At 40.5% G+C, this 23,703-nt stretch overlaps 1 protein-coding gene across 1 annotated transcript in view; it reads left to right on the forward strand.

The window, feature by feature from the left end:
• Positions 1–23,703, forward strand: part of TEX14 (testis expressed 14, intercellular bridge forming factor) — a 318,249-nt gene that overhangs the window by 8,779 nt on the left and 285,767 nt on the right. The window contains exon 3 of the mRNA XM_063425432.1: positions 22,148–22,313. Within this exon, the coding sequence (XP_063281502.1) occupies positions 22,148–22,313 (166 nt within the window). The remainder of the gene's footprint in view (positions 1–22,147; positions 22,314–23,703) is intronic.

Raw genomic sequence — 23,703 nt, forward strand, 5'->3', positions numbered from 1 at the left:
ATTACACTAATCCACATACAGGCCACACCCAGGGGGAGGCATAAAATAACCAATCACATACATGGTTCAGCCCACACATCCCCTCCCCTCAGATAACATTAAACTCAATTATCCGGTACACTTTTTCAGCCAAGTTCTGGATGTACCCCAAAACCCGGGGGTACACCTTTAAATCCAGCATCGCTGGATAGCCCTTATTCAGGGGGACAACATATCCAAAATTCAAGTAATTCGGATGAATGGTTCGGGAGATATGGGGTTCCAAAGATTTGACCGACCGCATGGGTAAAGTATCCGAAAACAGTTCCATGCATTTTGGCCCTGCGGTCGGTCACAAACAAGGGAATGAAAACAGACGAATTGCCTGTGTTATAGAGCCTGGAGAGGGTTTGAATGAATTCCCTTGTTTGTGGGGTTCTTTCTACCGAACGGCGGGTCATTCGGTAGTTTCCATACGAATTTCTGGAAGTATGGAGGTCTCAGCGGTGTTTGCCTAGTCGAGTGTCCGATTTTAGTTCCAGACACTCGACGGCAAAACACCGCTGTTCGGTAGTTTAAGATGGCCGCCGCCACGTGTTTGTTTCCCGAATGGCGGCCACCCAGAGGACAAAGAATACATTACACGGATTGCCAATTACCCGTTTGCAACATTGTTGCAAACTGTAATTGGAGGCACACTTATTCCTGGGTGGTCTGGTTGTTCGGTAGTTTCACTCAATATAATAAATGGAGTGATTCTACCGAACAATCAGATGAATGCTGCATACATATCCCAGGTTAAACTTAATACACATATACACATATAATATTACAGGCAATATACTAGAATATGTATCACAGTCTTAAAGGGACAGTAGTCCCAAAAGTCCCAATATGTCCATAGATGCTGTTAAAAGGGCCAGTAGCAGCGATATACAGTACAATATGCCCCAAATAACCCAGGGGCCATAGTCAGCAGGTAGGAGGCTAGCAAACAGGCTTCTCCAGGGCCCAGTGGCGAGGTTGGTTTCGCCACATTTCTCCCCTTTTCCAAACAGACTAACAGGGTACCTGACCTCTTGCCGGTCAGTGCCCTTGTTAGTCCAGCAGCCCACCCACAAAACAGAAACAGCAGTACAGCCCACCCACAATAAATGGTTACTACACCTGAGTAAGAGAAAAACTTGACCAGGTCCAGGTGCCTCACCATGGCTGTGTGGGGGACTGGTAGGCTGTTTTGGTGGGTTGCTGAGTGGGCAGAGCCCAGCGGTACTCTGCCCTGGTGCCAGCACTACCCCGGGAGTAGTCTGGTTGGAGCCTTGCTGGAGACCGACTGCCTCCCCTTTAGCTGCGCAGCTCTGCTGCTGGAGACCGACTGTCTCCCCTTGAGTTACACAGCTCTGCTGCTGGAGACCGACTGTCTCCCCTTTAGTTACACAGCTCTGCTGCTGGAGACAGACTGTCTCCCCTTTGGCTAAACAGCCCTGTTGTGGGGGGGCAGGACCGACCGTCCCTACCCCCTGTGCTGGAAGTGCAGAGACCACGGTCCCATCTGCACAGGTGTGGGGCTTACAGTCTCCCCCTGGTACATTAAGCTGCCGCTGGGGAGAGGTGGTAACCAGCTCCTCTCCCATTAGAACACTCTGCCCATCGATGATCCGTCGCTGGGGAGAGGTGGTAACAATCTCCTCTCCCATTAGAACACTCTGCCCATTGATGGTCTGCCGCTGGGGAGAGGGGGTAACAATCTCCTCTCCCATGCCTACTTTCAGTCTTTGTGGAGGGAGACCGACTGTCTCTCCTCCCAATTCAGTGTCCTGCTGCTGGGGAATAGAGACTGGGCTCTCTATTCCCAAACAATCATGCTGCTGCTGGGGGGTAGGACCAACTACCTCTGCCCCCTGTAACTCAGCCTTCCGCTGGGGAGGGAGGACGCTGCTCTCCTCTCCCTGCACTTCACACTGCCTTCCCGGCATATCACTCTGCTGCTGGGGGGTAGGACCAACTACCTCTGCCCCCTGTAACTCAGCCTGCCGCTGGGGAATGGAGACTGGGCTCCCAATTCCCAACAAATCACACTGCCGCTGGGGAGGGAGGACGGCTCCTTCAGCTCCCTGTAACTTGGGCGCAGAGACCACGGTCCCATCTGCGCTGGTGTGGGGCTTACTGTCTCCCCTTGGTGTGCTAAGCTGCCGCTGGGGAGAGGGAATAACAAACTCCTCTCCCTTACACACCTTCAGCCGCTGGGGAGAGGGGATAACAGGCTCCTCTCCCTGCACCGTAGACTGCCGCTGGGGAGCAAGAACGGCACCTTCAGCTCCCTGTAACGCACACTGCCGCTGGGGATCTGGGCCGACTGCCCAGCATCCCTGTAGGGCCGGTAGAGAGACCGCAGTCCCATCTCCACCTGCCATCTGTGGGTCTTCCCAGGACCAATCCGTGAGGCCCCGCAACATTTGTGAGTAAGGGCCCGGTGGAGAGACCTTGGTCCCATCTCTACCTGCCTGTTGTGGTTCCTCACAGGACCAGTCTATGAGGACCCCCACTTCGGGTTCCTCCCGCCGCCTCAGGGAAAGGCGGCTAACCTCCTCGGATGCAGCCTCTACTCGGCTGCTGTACCGCTCCTGCTGCTGAGCATACTTCCTCTCTTTTGCCAACCGGAATTCTCGGTCCAGCCTTGTGTTTCGCTCAGCCATGACCTGGTTCCAGATCACCCGGCGTGTCTCCATGGGTATATCATCCCCATACTCGTCCACTCGCTGCCTCACCTCGGCCAGCCAATCCTCTCCAGAGCCAGAACCTTCCATACTTGTCTGCTCCCAGGGGCGCTGCACGACTGCTAGCGTTGCCCTCAATTTGTAAATCCAAACAGTGTCTCTGAGCTGCTATACCTCGCACTAGGACGCCATCCCACCGCTTGCCACCAATGTAACGGATCACCTGGCACCCCGACTTGGTACCTCCGTTAATGGATGCTCCTAGTGCTTCCTGAGGACTCCAAGCACTCTGGCAGACACCATAATCACCGAATCCGAGAAACCTTTAAATTCTCCCAAGCGTATGAATGCTGTAGACCATTGAATAGGAACCATACGAATAGACTTGTACTCCTAGCAGTCAACTGGAACAGCATACAATAAATCCTTCCCCCAATAATGAGACGACACATCACTTTGAGGGTAAAACAGGAACTCTGGACTGGCTCATCCAGCCTGGCTTTTATTACACTAATCCACATACAGGCCACACCCAGGGGGAGGCATAAAATAACCAATCACATACATGGTTCAGCCCACACATCCCCTCCCCTCAGATAACATTAAACTCAATTATCCGGTACACTTTTTCAGCCAAGTTCTGGATAGCCCTTATTCAGGGGGACAACATATCCAAAATTCAAGTAATTCGGATGAATGGTTCGGGAGATATGGGGTTCCAAAGATTTGACCGACCGCATGGGTACAGTATCCGAAAACAGTTCCATGCATTTTGGCCCTGCGGTCGGTCACAAACAAGGGAATGAAAACAGACGAATTGCCTGTGTTATAGAGCCTGGAGAGGGTTTGAATGAATTCCCTTGTTTGTGGGGTTCTTTCTACCGAACGGCGGGTCATTCGGTAGTTTCCATACGAATTTCTGGAAGTATGGAGGTCTCAGCGGTGTTTGCCTAGTCGAGTGTCCGATTTTAGTTCCAGACACTCGACGGCAAAACACCGCTGTTCGGTAGTTTAAGATGGCCGCCGCCACGTGTTTGTTTCCCGAATGGCGGCCACCCAGAGGACAAAGAATACATTACACGGATTGCCAATTACCCGTTTGCAACATTGTTGCAAACTGTAATTGGAGGCACACTTATTCCTGGGTGGTCTGGTTGTTCGGTAGTTTCACTCAATATAATAAATGGAGTGATTCTACCGAACAATCAGATGAATGCTGCATACATATCCCAGGTTAAACTTAATACACATATACACATATAATATTACAGGCAATATACTAGAATATGTATCACAGTCTTAAAGGGACAGTAGTCCCAAAAGTCCCAATATGTCCATAGATGCTGTTAAAAGGGCCAGTAGCAGCGATATACAGTACAATATGCCCCAAATAACCCAGGGGCCATAGTCAGCAGGTAGGAGGCTAGCAAACAGGCTTCTCCAGGGCCCAGTGGCGAGGTTGGTTTCGCCACATAGGGATTAACCTTCAACTGTAGAAAAAGCCTCAGATTGGGGGCAAACACACATATCTTTATTTTCCATTCTAGGTCTTATTTAGGCCATATTAATCTACTATTTTATTTGAATAAAAAATTGTATTACTGAACCCTGACCTGTGGATGTCTTTTGGTGAAACAAGGATCCAGAGGTGATAAGAAATACCAGCTAGCCCCCCATTACATTGGGGGAGGCACCCTAAGAGCGCTTTTATCGTCTACATCTTGTGAGTGCAAAAGATTGCTGCGCATGAAATATTGTGTTTTATAACAATATCACACTATGTTTTGTTTTATGTTTCTCCTGTATATTATCAAACCTTTGACAAGGGTATGTGAAGTAGGTCATCCTGTAATTTTTTATTTTTTTTTATTATTACAGTAGCACATATCAGATATAAAATGCTAAATTGCAATGTGCATGTAAAAAAACAAACAAACAAACTTTGGTGCTAAAATAGCTGTATAATAATGGTCAAAATATACCATATGACATACCCAATGGTGTCCATTTTCCCAAATAGTATGCATTTATAAGGTAATTTAATGTGTCATAGTACTATAATGCCCCAAAATGCAGCATAGGGTCCAATACATCTAAATTCTTACTGTACCTCAGTAGGATCAGTAGAAACAAGACTATACACGGTCTGAAAATTGGCAAGACCTACCATCAAATATTGGCATACGCAAACAGCTTGTTGTTTTATAGTTACAAACCCAGAAGTGTCTCTAAGGGCAATCATGGCAGAATTCAACAAAATGGTTTTATTTCTAACCTCCATATTAATTACACAATGTCAGAAATTTTGAATGTGACCACCATCCCTACACGAAAGAGAACACTTACTAGTTAGGATCCATTCCGTTGTCTGTTGTCTCAGAATATGGCTAACCATAGCTCCTTTCAACCTATATGTAATTAATTATAACGCACTTATTAGCTCCGTGACAGAGGAATTGACAATATAGTTCAATATAGTTCATCCTGGTTGGGCTGGATTAACTCTGTTAAAGGGAAACTCCAGTGCCAGGAAAACAATCCGTTTTCCTGGCACTGGAGGTACCCTCTCCCTCCCACCCCCCAATCCCCAGTTACTGAAGGGGTGAAAACTCCTTCAGTAACTTACCTGAGGCAGCGACGATGTCCCTCGTCGCTGTCTCCTCCTCCGCGCCGCTCCTCCCTCTGATTCCGTCGGCCGGTGGGCGAGACTGATCCCGCCCACCGGCCGAGGAGACCTAATGTGCATGCGTGGCAATGCCGCGCATTAGCGCTCCCCATAGGAAAGCATTGAAAAAGATTTTCAATGCTTTCCTATAGGGAAATGAGCGACGCTGGAGATCCTCACACAGCGTGAGGACGTCCAGCGACGCTCTAGCAAAGAAAATCTTTGCTTGAAATCAGGAAGTGACCTCTAGTGGCTGTCTAGTAGACAGCCACAGGAGGTGGAGTTAACCCTACAAGGCAATTATTGCAGTTTATAAAAAAACTGCAATAATTACACTTGCAGGGTTAGGAGTAGTGGGAGTTGGCACATGGACGACTCCGATGGGCAGAAGTGGTCTGGGTGCCTGGAGTGTCCCTTTAAGATGACACTACTATCAAGATAGTTGTTTCTCTTTCAGACCATCCCGATATATATTCGACTGGTTTATTCCTTGTGGACAAAGGTTCGAAAATTCATCTGGCGGATGAGGTCCCCAAGAATTGCCCTTGCCCAATTAATACTCCCTAAATTTAGCGGAGGATGGCCATTCCGAATTTTGCAAAATATTACGTGGCTGCACACTTTACGAGAATTGTCAGTTGGGCGGTTGAAGGTGGTCGAAAGCTCTGGGTGATGTTGGAATGAGCTAATATCCAGGCTGATCTACGGGATGGAGGGGGGTCGACGAATGGCAACTAGCAACCTATTAGTCAAGGTGCCGATCATGTTTTCACACCTTTCCACGGAGCCTGGGCCACTGCTTCATGGCCGCAATAGACATGGTTGTTCAGAAGCTTTTTGAATGAGCCTCAGGTGTTTAAACTGGCACCTTTTCTCCTTCATCACACCCGGTTACCATTACCATCTTATAAAAGGACAGTAGTGCAGGGTTATTGAATGTGGCAAAGGCGGTAATGACAATTTTATTTGAGACATGCTTGTATTCCACTGTTGGTAAGATTGGTTAATGAGTTGAAAGACACACACTGATTTGAAGACCTCAGAGGTGGTATTACTGCCTGGACCTACTCTTCAATGCAGACTTTGCACCGTTCCTTGCTGGGACATGAGCACAAATGTGGACCATGTGGGGGCTATTGGTCCTTGTTGTGAGGGAGTGGGACCATATTTGTGCAGCTTACCGGCTCTTCCTTCTACCCCTCACGACATTATCCCTTCTCCCCAATTCTCCCCCCCCCCTTTTTTCTTTTTCCTTCTTCGCTCTGTCTTTTTTTTCTTACGATTAACCTCATCTCTTCCCGTATTATTATCCGGGGAAATACAGGCTATTGCCTTTCTTTTTTTTTTCTTTATATATTCTTTTTATTTATGATTTTACATTGACAAAAAAAAAAAGATTGACATAAAGAGACAAAAAACATACACATCAATGATAATGCACATTTCTACTAAAAATAATAGAAGAATCAGTATTCTGTATTGTATGCATTATACAAATTTCAATTACACACAAAAAAAAAATCAAACAAAAAGGCGGTCAGAGCTCACAGATTACCATATTAGTTATCCTTATTTTGATTTCAATGGGAATAATAATTAAGAATTAGTTTTGGTCATCTACCCAGGGAAATGGGGACCAATGTTCTATATAGCAAGATCATCTTTCTAGCTTATTAATTTGTTTTGCAAAAGGGGAGGTTATATATGAATATTTATTCTCCATGTTCATTTGCAAGATAATTAGATTTTTTTAAATGTGCCCATGAAAAATTTAATGGGTCTTTCCATGAGTGAGCAATCAATACTTTAATCACAAAAAAACAGTGGATAATTAGGCATTGGTCTAGTTGTTCCAGAATGGGCCAGTCTAGATGTAGCAAGGCTACAGTTAGGGAATTAAAAAGTTTAATACCCATATCTTCTTATAAAGCAAATATCCAATGCCATATTCTTTTTATACTCTTACATCTCCACCAGATGTGTGCATATGTACTGACCTCTAGGTTACATCTGCAACAAACCTCAGAATAAGTTGGATAGATCTTATGTAACCTATCTGGGATGTAGTAACACATGTTGGTAACTTTAGAGAATGTTTCTACGTAATTTAAACAATGTATATTTTTGGTGACAGAATGAAAAGCCTTATACCAGGGGTCCACAAACTACGGCCCGTGGGCCGCATCTGGCCCGCCAGGGTCCTGAACCCGGACCAAGCACTCAGGGCCACCCGGTGGGCCCTATATCTTCAGGGGCCCTGTCAACGCTTCAGCCGTGCAATAGCGCAACCGGGCCCCTTTAAAAAAATTGCAGCCTCAAAGTAGTGCTGGGAGGAAGTGCCGCCAATTCCTCCCAGCTCCCTCCGTGCGGGAGGGAAGAGAGGCACAGCCAGGCCGCGAGGAGGGAAGTGCCACGCCGACTCCCATCGTTGGCAGCCATCCTCCTGCAAAAAAAGGTAAGAAAAATTAGCTATGTGTATGTATGTATGTCAGTATGTCTGTCTGTGTGTGTGTGTGTATGTATGTCAGCATGTCTGTCTATGTGTGTGTATGTATGTCAGCATGTCTGTCTGTGTGTGTGTATGTATGTATGTATGTCAGCATGTCTGTGTGTATGTATGTCAGCATGTCTGTCTGTGTGTATGTATGTATGTCAGTATGTCTGTGTTTGTGTATTTCGTATGTGTGTCTGTATTTCAGTATGTACGTGTATGTATTTCAGTATGTATGTCTGTGTGTATGTGTCTGTATTTCAGTATGTATGAATGTATGTATTTCAGTATGTATGTCTGTGTGTATGTATGTGTATGTATTTCAGTGTGTGTGTGTCTGTATGTATGCCAGTATGTGTCTGTATTTCAGTATGTATGTCTGTGTGCATATATTTCAATATGTATGTCTGTGTGTCTGTATTTCAGTATGTATTTGTGTGCGTATGTATCTGTATGTATGTCAGTATGTGTCTGTATGTATGTGTTTGCATGTATGTATGTGTATGTATTTCAGTTTGTATGTATGTATGTGTATGTATTTCAGTATGTATGTCTGTGTGTGTGTATGTGTATGTATTTCAGTATGTGTGTGTGTATGTATGTATGTATGTCAGTATGTGTCTGTATGTATGTATGTATGTATATGTATTTCAGTATGTATGTCAATATGTATATCTGTGTGTCTCTGTGTGTGTATGTATCTGTATGTATGTCAGTATGTGTTTGTGTGTGTGTGTATGTATGTGCCTGTCTTTGTTTGTATGTATGTATGTGTGTGTATGCATGTCCTTATGCTTGTGTGTGTCTGTATGTATGTATGTGTCTGTTTCAGTAAGTATAGGTATTTGTTAAGAAAAATGCAAACCGTAGTGCGGCCCCCTACCGTGTCCGAGGGACAGTGAACTGGCCCCCTGTTTGAAAAGTTTGATGACTCCTGCCTTATACCAACTGTCCTTGTCAATATTACAACCTAATTATTTTTCACATTTAGTTATTGCTGAAGGGACAGGGATTGGGAAGATTGATCTTATATACTCTTTGGCTTTGGAAATGGGCCTTTTCACATCCTTATAGTTAAACAATCCTGATAAAGGAGAACCATGAACCAGATAGGGTCTCAAACATAGGTATTTACAACATTTTTGAGTCTTAGGTAGGTAAATAATTCTTGACTTGGCAAGAATTCCTTTTGTAATTGGTGAAAAGTTTTGATATTGATATTGAATTAATTGTTTAACATAGCCTATCCCAACCGTTTTCCAGGATTTAATGCTAAAATCCCCTATACATTGTTCTAATATGTCTATCTGGAGATACGGTAGGATTGTTTTATCCATTTTCAAATTTATTTTTAATTCTTCACACTCATACATTACATTTTCAACTACCAAGCTATTATTCCGACCCATTTAATTCTTCTCTTCTCTTCTCTTGTCTTTTTTTTTTTTTTTTTCTTCATTTTAGGATTCCATATCAGGATATCCCAATTATTTCCCCCTGCAAGATTACATTCAATTCGCCACCAAGATTCCTCTCTAGAGGAAAACAATTGGGATCTATTGATATATGACCAATCAGGGGCATATTGATTCCACCCTTTTTTTGTTTTGTTCGCTAATACCATTCTATTAATTCTTAGTCTCTTGCCTTTCCATATGAATTTTTAAAGCTATTTTGAATCATCAGTAGCCAGCTATTTGGGATTTTTAGGAGAATCATCTGAAGAGGTATTGCCATTTGGGTAAAATGCATGCACAGATGGTATTAATTCTGCCCATCCACGAGATATCCTCTTGTCTTCACTTCCTTATTTTTGCATTAGTTTGTTTGAAAATATGGAGGAAATTTATCTCCATGGTTCTTTCTACATCTTTCAAATCAACAGCACATGGAGAGACAAAACAATATAAAAACAGCCAGGTGCAAACCATATAAGCACTCCCTCAAGTGCTTTAAATATTCAAATGTATATAGGATATAGAATGCACACCATAACAATCTCAAAAAAATATTTAAATTTTATTATGTACAAAAAAGTACCAGAATGTAAACATATAAGAAAAAATAAATATAAACAAAGTAACAGAAGTAAAGGCAGATACAATAAAATAATAGTAATAAATTACCACAAAAATCCTTACAAGCCTCAGACAGAAACACGAGTCACCAAACCCCCCCAACGTTTCGGCACCAACTGGCTGCCTTTATCAAGGGTACCTGTATCCATGTTCAAATGTGTCTGCTTATAAAGCCCTCTTACAGCTGATGGCCATCAGCATAAGATTGTTACCAGCACAGGAAGTGACATCACCACCTCAAGTGCTGGCACAATATCCTGGTAATAGCATAGCAATATCAAATAAAACTATTTAAATGTACTGGAAACATATAGGGAGTAAAGAGAAACATGGGACCTAAACAGTAATAGCAGGTGTCAATATTCAAATAACCCACCTCTAAAGGCAATAAGTGTACTCACACTTTATCAAGCGACCAAAACCGCCATCTTGCTTGTTGGCAAAAAGTGGATATGCTCCACAGTCATCCTAATTGCCGCCACACGCGACGATGATCTGTGCATGCGCTGTTTAATGAGCACTGCGCATGCATGCAGTAACCTCCCGTCCACGCATGCGCATAACGGCAAACTGCCGCGCATCCACTTTTTGCCAACAAGCAAGATGGCGGTTTTGGTCGCTTGACCATCTTCCTTCTACCCCTCACGACATTATCCCTTCTCCCCCCCCCCTTTTTTCTTTTTCCTTCTTCGCTCTGTCTTTTTTTTCTTACGATTAACCTCATCTCTTCCCGTATTATTATCCGGGGAAATACAGGCTATTGCCTTTCTTTTTTTTTTTCTTTATATATTCTTTTTATTTATGATTTTACATTGACAAAAAAAAAAAGATTGACATAAAGAGACAAAAAACATACACATCAATGATAATGCACATTTCTACTAAAAATAATAGAAGAATCAGTATTCTGTATTGTATGCATTATACAAATTTCAATTACACACAAAAAAAAAATCAAACAAAAAGGCGGTCAGAGCTCACAGATTACCATATTAGTTATCCTTATTTTGATTTCAATGGGAATAATAATTAAGAATTAGTTTTGGTCATCTACCCAGGGAAATGGGGACCAATGTTCTATATAGCAAGATCATCTTTCTAGCTTATTAATTTGTTTTGCAAAAGGGAGGTTATATATGAATATTTATTCTCCATGTTCATTTGCAAGATAATTAGATTTTTTTAAATGTGCCCATGAAAAATTTAATGGGTCTTTCCATGAGTGAGCAATCAATACTTTAATCACAAAAAAACAGTGGATAATTAGGCATTGGTCTAGTTGTTCCAGAATGGGCCAGTCTAGATGTAGCAAGGCTACAGTTAGGGAATTAAAAAGTTTAATACCCATATCTTCTTATAAAGCAAATATCCAATGCCATATTCTTTTTATACTCTTACATCTCCACCAGATGTGTGCATATGTACTGACCTCTAGGTTACATCTGCAACAAACCTCAGAATAAGTTGGATAGATCTTATGTAACCTATCTGGGATGTAGTAACACATGTTGGTAACTTTAGAGAATGTTTCTACGTAATTTAAACAATGTATATTTTTGGTGACAGAATGAAAAGCCTTATACCAGGGGTCCACAAACTACGGCCCGTGGGCCGCATCTGGCCCGCCAGGGTCCTGAACCCGGACCAAGCACTCAGGGCCACCCGGTGGGCCCTATATCTTCAGGGGCCCTGTCAGCGCTTCAGCCGTGCAATAGCGCAACCGGGCCCCTTTAAAAAAATTGCAGCCTCAAAGTAGTGCTGGGAGGAAGTGCCGCCAATTCCTCCCAGCTCCCTCCGTGCGGGAGGGAAGAGAGGCACAGCCAGGCCGCGAGGAGGGAAGTGCCACGCCGACTCCCATCGTTGGCAGCCATCCTCCTGCAAAAAAAGGTAAGAAAAATTAGCTATGTGTATGTATGTATGTCAGTATGTCTGTCTGTGTGTGTGTGTGTATGTATGTCAGCATGTCTGTCTATGTGTGTGTATGTATGTCAGTATGTCTGTGTGTGTATGTATGTCAGCATGTCTGTCTGTGTGTGTGTATGTATGTATGTCAGCATGTCTGTGTGTATGTATGTCAGCATGTCTGTCTGTGTGTATGTATGTATGTCAGTATGTCTGTGTTTGTGTATTTCGTATGTGTGTCTGTATTTCAGTATGTACGTGTATGTATTTCAGTATGTATGTCTGTGTGTATGTGTCTGTATTTCAGTATGTATGAATGTATGTATTTCAGTATGTATGTCTGTGTGTATGTATGTGTATGTATTTCAGTGTGTGTGTGTCTGTATGTATGCCAGTATGTGTCTGTATTTCAGTATGTATGTCTGTGTGCATATATTTCAATATGTATGTCTGTGTGTCTGTATTTCAGTATGTATTTGTGTGCGTATGTATCTGTATGTATGTCAGTATGTGTCTGTATGTATGTGTTTGCATGTATGTATGTGTATGTATTTCAGTTTGTATGTATGTATGTGTATGTATTTCAGTATGTATGTCTGTGTGTGTGTATGTATGTATGTATGTCAGTATGTGTCTGTATGTATGTATGTATGTCAGTATGTGTCTGTATGTATGTATGTATGTATATGTATTTCAGTATGTATGTCAATATGTATATCTGTGTGTCTCTGTGTGTGTATGTATCTGTATGTATGTCAGTATGTGTTTGTGTGTGTGTGTATGTATGTGCCTGTCTTTGTTTGTATGTATGTATGTGTGTGTATGCATGTCCTTATGCTTGTGTGTGTCTGTATGTATGTATGTGTCTGTTTCAGTAAGTATAGGTATTTGTTAAGAAAAATGCAAACCGTAGTGCGGCCCCCTACCGTGTCCGAGGGACAGTGAACTGGCCCCCTGTTTGAAAAGTTTGATGACTCCTGCCTTATACCAACTGTCCTTGTCAATATTACAACCTAATTATTTTTCACATTTAGTTATTGCTGAAGGGACAGGGATTGGGAAGATTGATCTTATATACTCTTTGGCTTTGGAAATGGGCCTTTTCACATCCTTATAGTTAAACAATCCTGATAAAGGAGAACCATGAACCAGATAGGGTCTCAAACATAGGTATTTACAACATTTTTGAGTCTTAGGTAGGTAAATAATTCTTGACTTGGCAAGAATTCCTTTTGTAATTGGTGAAAAGTTTTGATATTGATATTGAATTAATTGTTTAACATAGCCTATCCCAACCGTTTTCCAGGATTTAATGCTAAAATCCCCTATACATTGTTCTAATATGTGTATCTGGAGATACGGTAGGATTGTTTTATCCATTTTCAAATTTATTTTTAATTCTTCACACTCATACATTACATTTTCAACTACCAAGCTATTATTCCGACCCATTTAATTCTTCTCTTCTCTTGTCTTTTTTTTTTTTTTTTTCTTCATTTTAGGATTCCATATCAGGATATCCCAATTATTTCCCCCTGCAAGATTACATTCAATTCGCCACCAAGATTCCTCTCTAGAGGAAAACAATTGGGATCTATTGATATATGACCAATCAGGGGCATATTGATTCCACCCTTTTTTTGTTTTGTTCGCTAATACCATTCTATTAATTCTTAGTCTCTTGCCTTTCCATATGAATTTTTAAAGCTATTTTGAATCATCAGTAGCCAGCTATTTGGGATTTTTAGGAGAATCATCTGAAGAGGTATTGCCATTTGGGTAAAATGCATGCACAGATGGTATTAATTCTGCCCATCCACGAGATATCCTCTTGTCTTCACTTCCTTATTTTTGCATTAGTTTGTTTGAAAATATGGAGGAAATTTATCTCCATGGTTCTTTCTACATCTTTCAAATCAACAGCACATGGAGAGACAAAACAATATAAAAACAGCCAGGTGCAAACCATATAAGCACTCCCTCAAGTGCTTTAAATATTCAAATGTATATAGGATATAGAATGCACACCATAACAATCTCAAAAAAATATTTAAATTTTATTATGTACAAAAAAGTACCAGAATGTAAACATATAAGAAAAAATAAATATAAACAAAGTAACAGAAGTAAAGGCAGATACAATAAAATAATAGTAATAAATTACCACAAAAATCCTTACAAGCCTCAGACAGAAACACGAGTCACCAAACCCCCCCAACGTTTCGGCACCAACTGGCTGCCTTTATCAAGGGTACCTGTATCCATGTTCAAATGTGTCTGCTTATAAAGCCCTCTTACAGCTGATGGCCATCAGCATAAGATTGTTACCAGCACAGGAAGTGACATCACCACCTCAAGTGCTGGCACAATATCCTGGTAATAGCATAGCAATATCAAATAAAACTATTTAAATGTACTGGAAACATATAGGGAGTAAAGAGAAACATGGGACCTAAACAGTAATAGCAGGTGTCAATATTCAAATAACCCACCTCTAAAGGCAATAAGTGTACTCACACTTTATCAAGCGACCAAAACCGCCATCTTGCTTGTTGGCAAAAAGTGGATATGCTCCACAGTCATCCTAATTGCCGCCACACGCGACGATGATCTGTGCATGCGCTGTTTAATGAGCACTGCGCATGCATGCAGTAACCTCCCGTCCACGCATGCGCATAACGGCAAACTGCCGCGCATCCACTTTTTGCCAACAAGCAAGATGGCGGTTTTGGTCGCTTGACCATCTTCCTTCTACCCCTCACGACATTATCCCTTCTCCCCCCCCCCTTTTTTCTTTTTCCTTCTTCGCTCTGTCTTTTTTTTCTTACGATTAACCTCATCTCTTCCCGTATTATTATCCGGGGAAATACAGGCTATTGCCTTTCTTTTTTTTTTTCTTTATATATTCTTTTTATTTATGATTTTACATTGACAAAAAAAAAAAGATTGACATAAAGAGACAAAAAACATACACATCAATGATAATGCACATTTCTACTAAAAATAATAGAAGAATCAGTATTCTGTATTGTATGCATTATACAAATTTCAATTACACACAAAAAAAAAATCAAACAAAAAGGCGGTCAGAGCTCACAGATTACCATATTAGTTATCCTTATTTTGATTTCAATGGGAATAATAATTAAGAATTAGTTTTGGTCATCTACCCAGGGAAATGGGGACCAATGTTCTATATAGCAAGATCATCTTTCTAGCTTATTAATTTGTTTTGCAAAAGGGGAGGTTATATATGAATATTTATTCTCCATGTTCATTTGCAAGATAATTAGATTTTTTTAAATGTGCCCATGAAAAATTTAATGGGTCTTTCCATGAGTGAGCAATCAATACTTTAATCACAAAAAAACAGTGGATAATTAGGCATTGGTCTAGTTGTTCCAGAATGGGCCAGTCTAGATGTAGCAAGGCTACAGTTAGGGAATTAAAAAGTTTAATACCCATATCTTCTTATAAAGCAAATATCCAATGCCATATTCTTTTTATACTCTTACATCTCCACCAGATGTGTGCATATGTACTGACCTCTAGGTTACATCTGCAACAAACCTCAGAATAAGTTGGATAGATCTTATGTAACCTATCTGGGATGTAGTAACACATGTTGGTAACTTTAGAGAATGTTTCTACGTAATTTAAACAATGTATATTTTTGGTGACAGAATGAAAAGCCTTATACCAGGGGTCCACAAACTACGGCCCGTGGGCCGCATCTGGCCCGCCAGGGTCCTGAACCCGGACCAAGCACTCAGGGCCACCCGGTGGGCCCTATATCTTCAGGGGCCCTGTCAGCGCTTCAGCCGTGCAATAGCGCAACCGGGCCCCTTTAAAAAAATTGCAGCCTCAAAGTAGTGCTGGGAGGAAGTGCCGCCAATTCCTCCCAGCTCCCTCCGTGCGGGAGGGAAGAGAGGCACAGCCAGGCCGCGAGGAGGGAAGTGCCACGCCGACTCCCATCGTTGGCAGCCATCCTCCTGCAAAAAAAGGTAAGAAAAATTAGCTATGTGTATGTATGTATGTCAGTATGTCTGTCTGTGTGTGTGTGTGTATGTATGTCAGCATGTCTGTCTATGTGTGTGTATGTATGTCAGTATGTCTGTGTGTGTATGTATGTCAGCATGTCTGTCTGTGTGTGTGTATGTATGTATGTCAGCATGTCTGTGTGTATGTATGTCAGCATGTCTGTCTGTGTGTATGTATGTATGTCAGTATGTCTGTGTTTGTGTATTTCGTATGTGTGTCTGTATTTCAGTATGTACGTGTATGTATTTCAGTATGTATGTCTGTGTGTATGTGTCTGTATTTCAGTATGTATGAATGTATGTATTTCAGTATGTATGTCTGTGTGTATGTATGTGTATGTATTTCAGTGTGTGTGTGTCTGTATGTATGCCAGTATGTGTCTGTATTTCAGTATGTATGTCTGTGTGCATATATTTCAATATGTATGTCTGTGTGTCTGTATTTCAGTATGTATTTGTGTGCGTATGTATCTGTATGTATGTCAGTATGTGTCTGTATGTATGTGTTTGCATGTATGTATGTGTATGTATTTCAGTTTGTATGTATGTATGTGTATGTATTTCAGTATGTATGTCTGTGTGTGTGTATGTATGTATGTATGTCAGTATGTGTCTGTATGTATGTATGTATGTCAGTATGTGTCTGTATGTATGTATGTATGTATATGTATTTCAGTATGTATGTCAATATGTATATCTGTGTGTCTCTGTGTGTGTATGTATCTGTATGTATGTCAGTATGTGTTTGTGTGTGTGTGTATGTATGTGCCTGTCTTTGTTTGTATGTATGTATGTGTGTGTATGCATGTCCTTATGCTTGTGTGTGTCTGTATGTATGTATGTGTCTGTTTCAGTAAGTATAGGTATTTGTTAAGAAAAATGCAAACCGTAGTGCGGCCCCCTACCGTGTCCGAGGGACAGTGAACTGGCCCCCTGTTTGAAAAGTTTGATGACTCCTGCCTTATACCAACTGTCCTTGTCAATATTACAACCTAATTATTTTTCACATTTAGTTATTGCTGAAGGGACAGGGATTGGGAAGATTGATCTTATATACTCTTTGGCTTTGGAAATGGGCCTTTTCACATCCTTATAGTTAAACAATCCTGATAAAGGAGAACCATGAACCAGATAGGGTCTCAAACATAGGTATTTACAACATTTTTGAGTCTTAGGTAGGTAAATAATTCTTGACTTGGCAAGAATTCCTTTTGTAATTGGTGAAAAGTTTTGATATTGATATTGAATTAATTGTTTAACATAGCCTATCCCAACCGTTTTCCAGGATTTAATGCTAAAATCCCCTATACATTGTTCTAATATGTCTATCTGGAGATACGGTAGGATTGTTTTATCCATTTTCAAATTTATTTTTAATTCTTCACACTCATACATTACATTTTCAACTACCAAGCTATTATTCCGACCCATTTAATTCTTCTCTTCTCTTGTCTTTTTTTTTTTTTTTTTCTTCATTTTAGGATTCCATATCAGGATATCCCAATTATTTCCCCCTGCAAGATTACATTCAATTCGCCACCAAGATTCCTCTCTAGAGGAAAACAATTGGGATCTATTGATATATGACCAATCAGGGGCATATTGATTCCACCCTTTTTTTGTTTTGTTCGCTAATACCATTCTATTAATTCTTAGTCTCTTGCCTTTCCATATGAATTTTTAAAGCTATTTTGAATCATCAGTAGCCAGCTATTTGGGATTTTTAGGAGAATCATCTGAAGAGGTATTGCCATTTGGGTAAAATGCATGCACAGATGGTATTAATTCTGCCCATCCACGAGATATCCTCTTGTCTTCACTTCCTTATTTTTGCATTAGTTTGTTTGAAAATATGGAGGAAATTTATCTCCATGGTTCTTTCTACATCTTTCAAATCAACAGCACATGGAGAGACAAAACAATATAAAAACAGCCAGGTGCAAACCATATAAGCACTCCCTCAAGTGCTTTAAATATTCAAATGTATATAGGATATAGAATGCACACCATAACAATCTCAAAAAAATATTTAAATTTTATTATGTACAAAAAAGTACCAGAATGTAAACATATAAGAAAAAATAAATATAAACAAAGTAACAGAAGTAAAGGCAGATACAATAAAATAATAGTAATAAATTACCACAAAAATCCTTACAAGCCTCAGACAGAAACACGAGTCACCAAACCCCCCCAACGTTTCGGCACCAACTGGCTGCCTTTATCAAGGGTACCTGTATCCATGTTCAAATGTGTCTGCTTATAAAGCCCTCTTACAGCTGATGGCCATCAGCATAAGATTGTTACCAGCACAGGAAGTGACATCACCACCTCAAGTGCTGGCACAATATCCTGGTAATAGCATAGCAATATCAAATAAAACTATTTAAATGTACTGGAAACATATAGGGAGTAAAGAGAAACATGGGACCTAAACAGTAATAGCAGGTGTCAATATTCAAATAACCCACCTCTAAAGGCAATAAGTGTACTCACACTTTATCAAGCGACCAAAACCGCCATCTTGCTTGTTGGCAAAAAGTGGATATGCTCCACAGTCATCCTAATTGCCGCCACACGCGACGATGATCTGTGCATGCGCTGTTTAATGAGCACTGCGCATGCATGCAGTAACCTCCCGTCCACGCATGCGCATAACGGCAAACTGCCGCGCATCCACTTTTTGCCAACAAGCAAGATGGCGGTTTTGGTCGCTTGATAAAGTGTGAGTACACTTATTGCCTTTAGAGGTGGGTTATTTGAATATTGACACCTGCTATTACTGTTTAGGTCCCATGTTTCTCTTTACTCCCTATATGTTTCCAGTACATTTAAATAGTTTTATTTGATATTGCTATGCTATTACCAGGATATTGTGCCAGCACTTGAGGTGGTGATGTCACTTCCTGTGCTGGTAACAATCTTATGCTGATGGCCATCAGCTGTAAGAGGGCTTTATAAGCAGACACATTTGAACATGGATACAGGTACCCTTGATAAAGGCAGCCAGTTGGTGCCGAAACGTTGGGGGGGGGGGTTTGGTGACTCGTGTTTCTGTCTGAGGCTTGTAAGGATTTTTGTGGTAATTTATTACTACTATTTTATTGTATCTGCCTTTACTTCTGTTACTTTGTTTATATTTATTTTTTCTTATATGTTTACATTCTGGTACTTTTTTGTACATAATAAAATTTAAATATTTTTTTGAGATTGTTATGGTGTGCATTCTATATCCTATATACATTTGAATCTTTCTACATCTTTGACACTTTGACAATTTTAACAACCAAATAGTCAAAACACCTTTTTTTCCCCAGGAAAAGTGACATTGAGAGTGAATCTCCTTTTTCCAGCGGTGGGCGGAGAGCTCTCCTCCTCTGATCCTCCTCTTCTCCTCCCCATCGGCTGAATGCGCACGCGCGACACGAGCTGCGCGCGCATTCAGCCGGTCACATAGGAAAGCATTCATAATGCTTTCCTATGGACGCTTGCGTGCTCTCACTGTGAAAATCACAGTGAGAATCACGCAAGCGCCTCTAGCGGTTGTCAATGAGACAGCCACTAGAGGAAATAGGGGAAGGCTTAACCCATTCACAAACATAGCAGTTTCTCTGAAACTGCTATGTTTATGAAAAAATGGGTTAATCCTAGAAGGACCTGGCACCCAGACCACTTCATTAAGCTGAAGTGGTCTGGGTGCCTAGAGTGGTCCTTTAATATCATAATACAGGGCTTGACAAATTTGTTTGGAATCTAGGAGCCAGCTAAAAAAGTTAGTGTTATGGGCAAATGCAAATATTACAAGTTTTAAAATGAATTCTTAAACTGTGTACTTTGTCTTTAAGAGATATTGCAAACTGACAAGGTGTTCGAAATGGAACATATTGTTTTTCATAACTGTTTCTTTAAGCAATAACCTCAGTGCATAATATGTTTGCACCATTTTGTCCCAGACGAATTACAATAACAATAATGCATAAACAAGCTTCAAGGCTATCCTATGACTCTTTCAGTACACAATATACTGTGATAAGCTTAGTAGATAAGGATGTTCAGACTTTAAGATGCCATCTTGACCGAATCAGGAACATTTCCATGACGTATACACCCTTTAGTTATGGACTTGCATTTTTGCCAAGTTAAGGGAGGTCCTACTTTTTTTTTTTTAAACACACTATTCCTTTTAATTGCACTCATAGTCACAGATACTGATATAGATAGATATCACATGAGTAGTTCCGTTTCAACACAAAACATAAAGAAAACATACAAATACCGTCAGTCTCAAATTTCACAAACACAATCAACAGTGCATGAACATAATCCTAAAAGTAGGCAATGAAGAAGGTAACAGGTCTTCTTCATACACTTATCTCAATGTTGACTACTGCAATAAGGGACTACAAAAAGTACAACATTTCTAATACTACAATATGGCTCTCATAAAATAAACCAGAGATTGGGGTGTCCCCAAGAGTGCACAGTCAGCAGTTGATAGCAAAATAATCGTGCTCTGTGAATCTGTAGTCCTTTGATCTTTTTTTTTTTTTTAAATTCTTTATTTTTGACGTGCAATGTTGGATACAAGCTTTGTCAAGATGTATTGCACTTTTTTTTTTATAAACATAGAACTAGCTTTGCGCAGAAAGCTTAAACACATCAGGGTAGTAAAAACATGTAAGTTGTCAGTGCATTAGTCTGAATGCGTTGAAAGGTTAACAATTTAGTCACTCAGACTGCCACTAGAGAGTCCTGTGTCAGTGCTCTGCATGGACGTGCTGAATGTTACCCATACAGAACATGCGCTATATCCTCCCATTGCTTTCCTATGGGAAAGCATTGTCTTAGCTGAGATCAAAAAGATTGATGAACTCGGCAATGGAGGCGGGACAAGCCACGGCAAGACCTGCACATCGTGGGAAAAAAGGGTGAGTAAAAACACCAATCTTGATCGCAAGTGTGAAACTGCTAGGGAAGTAATTAATCAGTGCTTCTATGGGTGGCCGCCATTTTGTATAGACGAATGCCAACCATGTAGCATATGTAGCCCGAAAAAATACGCTTTCCTTGCAGGTTTCAGCACAGGAATCTCGTGAACGGAAAAAAATGCACTCTGTAATTCACATTTATTTTAAATTACTTTTCTTAAGCTGCACTAATTATTCACACAATATTATTACCCAAACTGTGATGTAAATCTGTTTTTTATTTATATATGTATGTATGTAGTATGCTACCTCTTTAGCCATGCACCCTCACTTCAGAAAAATTACTTCCTTATCAAATGTATGCACACACTGAGTGATCTGAACTACAAAGCAACCTAGAAATCCAGAAGGGTTGGTAATACATTTTATTCGCTAAAGTGAGAATTCAGAGTTAATTTCAAATTTAAAGGGACACTATAGTTACCAGAACAACTATGGCTTAATGTAGTTGTTCTGGTTAGTATAGTCAGTCCCTGCAAGCTTTTGAGAGAAAAGGCAGCTTTTACATTAAAGCCTAGGGACACCTTCAGTGGCCACTCTGCATGGAGACGCTGAACTTACCTCATAAAGATGCATTAGATCAATGCAGATTGGGCTGGGCGGCGTTTGGGCCCGCCCTGGCTCCTTGACTATTTCAGAGTTTTGATGATGTCAGCCAAAGAGGTGGATCGGGGGCAGGGCCAGAGCCTGCAGATACAGGGAGAGCTGTAAATAAGGTAAGTTTTAACCCTTTTGTAAGGGGGCAGAGGGGGGTGGGCAAGCCACCTTAATGGTTGTTTTAACACTATAGGGTCACGAATGCATGTTTTTGTTCCTGACCATATAGCATTTCTTTACGTTTAAAATACCCAAATGGAAAAAAATGTGTAAGTAAGTTATGCTACTCTGGCCTTAAAATTAGCATTCACCATGAATTCTCTCTTATTAAATAACACCAATAGTAAGGATATCACTACCTGTTTGTAGTTTCCCTGACTGTCTGCAGCCAGGTTGTGATAGGAAAGTAACTCACTCAGTGCTGTTGGAGCTCGGACTATGTGTATACATCTGATAGGGAGCAGGATTGCACCTCCTTAGCCACGATAATAATTCTCCAAAACATTTATTCATTTATTGTGCAAAGTCTATAAAGATAAAAATAAACACATTATATTAATGAGACCATTTTTTGCATCTTTTGTTCATCTAGAAATTGGTGAATGCATGCCATTTCTCATTATTGGAAAGGTTATAAAAATGTTTCTAGTCATTAATTTTTACATTTTTATTTTGTTTGACATATCACAGTCGCTGTTTTGACCAGAGCACACCTGTTCATGCAGCTGCTTTCTCCTGTAATCCATGGATACTGAGCAAGCTTATTGATGCAGGCGGAGATTTGCGTCTTCATGATCTGGAAGGAAGAAAAGCGTATTCATGGGCTCTCATGGCTGGAAAAGATCAAAATACTCAGGTAAATCAATTTGCTCTCATGAGTTAAGTTCTGAGCTAGCTGTTTGGCTGAGAACATTAGCTGATACATTTCAGCCAATGAGAGAAGCCCTACACAACCGTTCCAGGGAATTCCTCGCATCAAAACCACTAGAGTGTTCCTTTAAAGAACCTAAAATTACTTTGTGTTGCATACTATTATATACATGATCTTCAATTCTTTGACTAATTGGGTTGTAAGGCTGCAGAACCATAGTCAAATGTTAAGGTGAAGTGTTAATTAGATATTGTGGCTTATATTCCAAAATAGATATGGGGTAAGCAAAAATTCAAACTCACTAGATAAGATAAGAGTAGAACAAAACAGTTTATGAATGTTTCAACCCCAAACGTCTTTAACTGATATTTAGAATATGACAATAAGTTCATATATGTAGTTACAAAAACTAAGGTTGTCATGTATTGGGTAATTGATTGATGATCCAATCTCCTCTCTGCCATGTACATTTGCACAATGACATCCTTTCAAAGCATTCTGTTCCTGTGATTCTAATAGACCAATGACATAAAAGCAATATGAGTGGTATACTTTTAACATTGAGTTTTATTGGTATTATACTAGTTCTGGTCTAAGAGTTGATGTCTTCAGAAATTACTGTTCTGGATCAGGATACCTGCAGGAATGCAGCTGGCAATCTGAAATATTATGCTAGCTTGAGTTCATTTGCCTGTTGAGTTGGGAATTCTGGAACAATAGAGGAAACATAATTTCCAGGAATTGGGCTTTTCCCCAAGACCTATATATAGTTATGCTATAAAATATATTTTGTGGCTACCATTTTGTAAACAACCCCATGTAGCAAAAATGCTCCCTACAACCGGAACGACTCTCAAAGCTTGGAATGTAGTGCTTGGTGTGATCAGGCCATTCTCGGGTTTATCTAGAGCTACGCCTTTATCAGCTCTACAACACTGTTTACTACAAAATAACCGATATTATTAACATATGCATTTGATTCGTAATTTGAATGATTTTATTTCTGGAAACTCTTAAATGTCTTTTGAGAATTTACAATTCAAATTTAACTTAGATAATTTTAATAATTCGGAATACAATTTGATTATCGACATATTGAAAGAAGGTTTTGCTATTTCTGCACTGGACCAAAGAGTTGATGCCTTGAAAATCTCTTATTTGGAAAAGATATATAGCTTTGATCTGGGCAGAAGACAAACCATATCCCTTTGCTACTCATGTGTCCCGCCTAATCTCGTGACAAAAAAAGAATACATGCTGGCTTGGGTAAAGGGATTTTGGGTTTCAATATAAACTGGATGACTGATTTGGCTTCACCACTGCTCTGAAAGGCATAACACAATGTTCTGGTCATTTAGGTTACTAGGCTGCATAG

This window comes from Pelobates fuscus, chromosome 1 (genome assembly GCF_036172605.1).
Source record: "Pelobates fuscus isolate aPelFus1 chromosome 1, aPelFus1.pri, whole genome shotgun sequence".
NCBI classification, from domain to species: domain Eukaryota; kingdom Metazoa; phylum Chordata; class Amphibia; order Anura; family Pelobatidae; genus Pelobates; species Pelobates fuscus.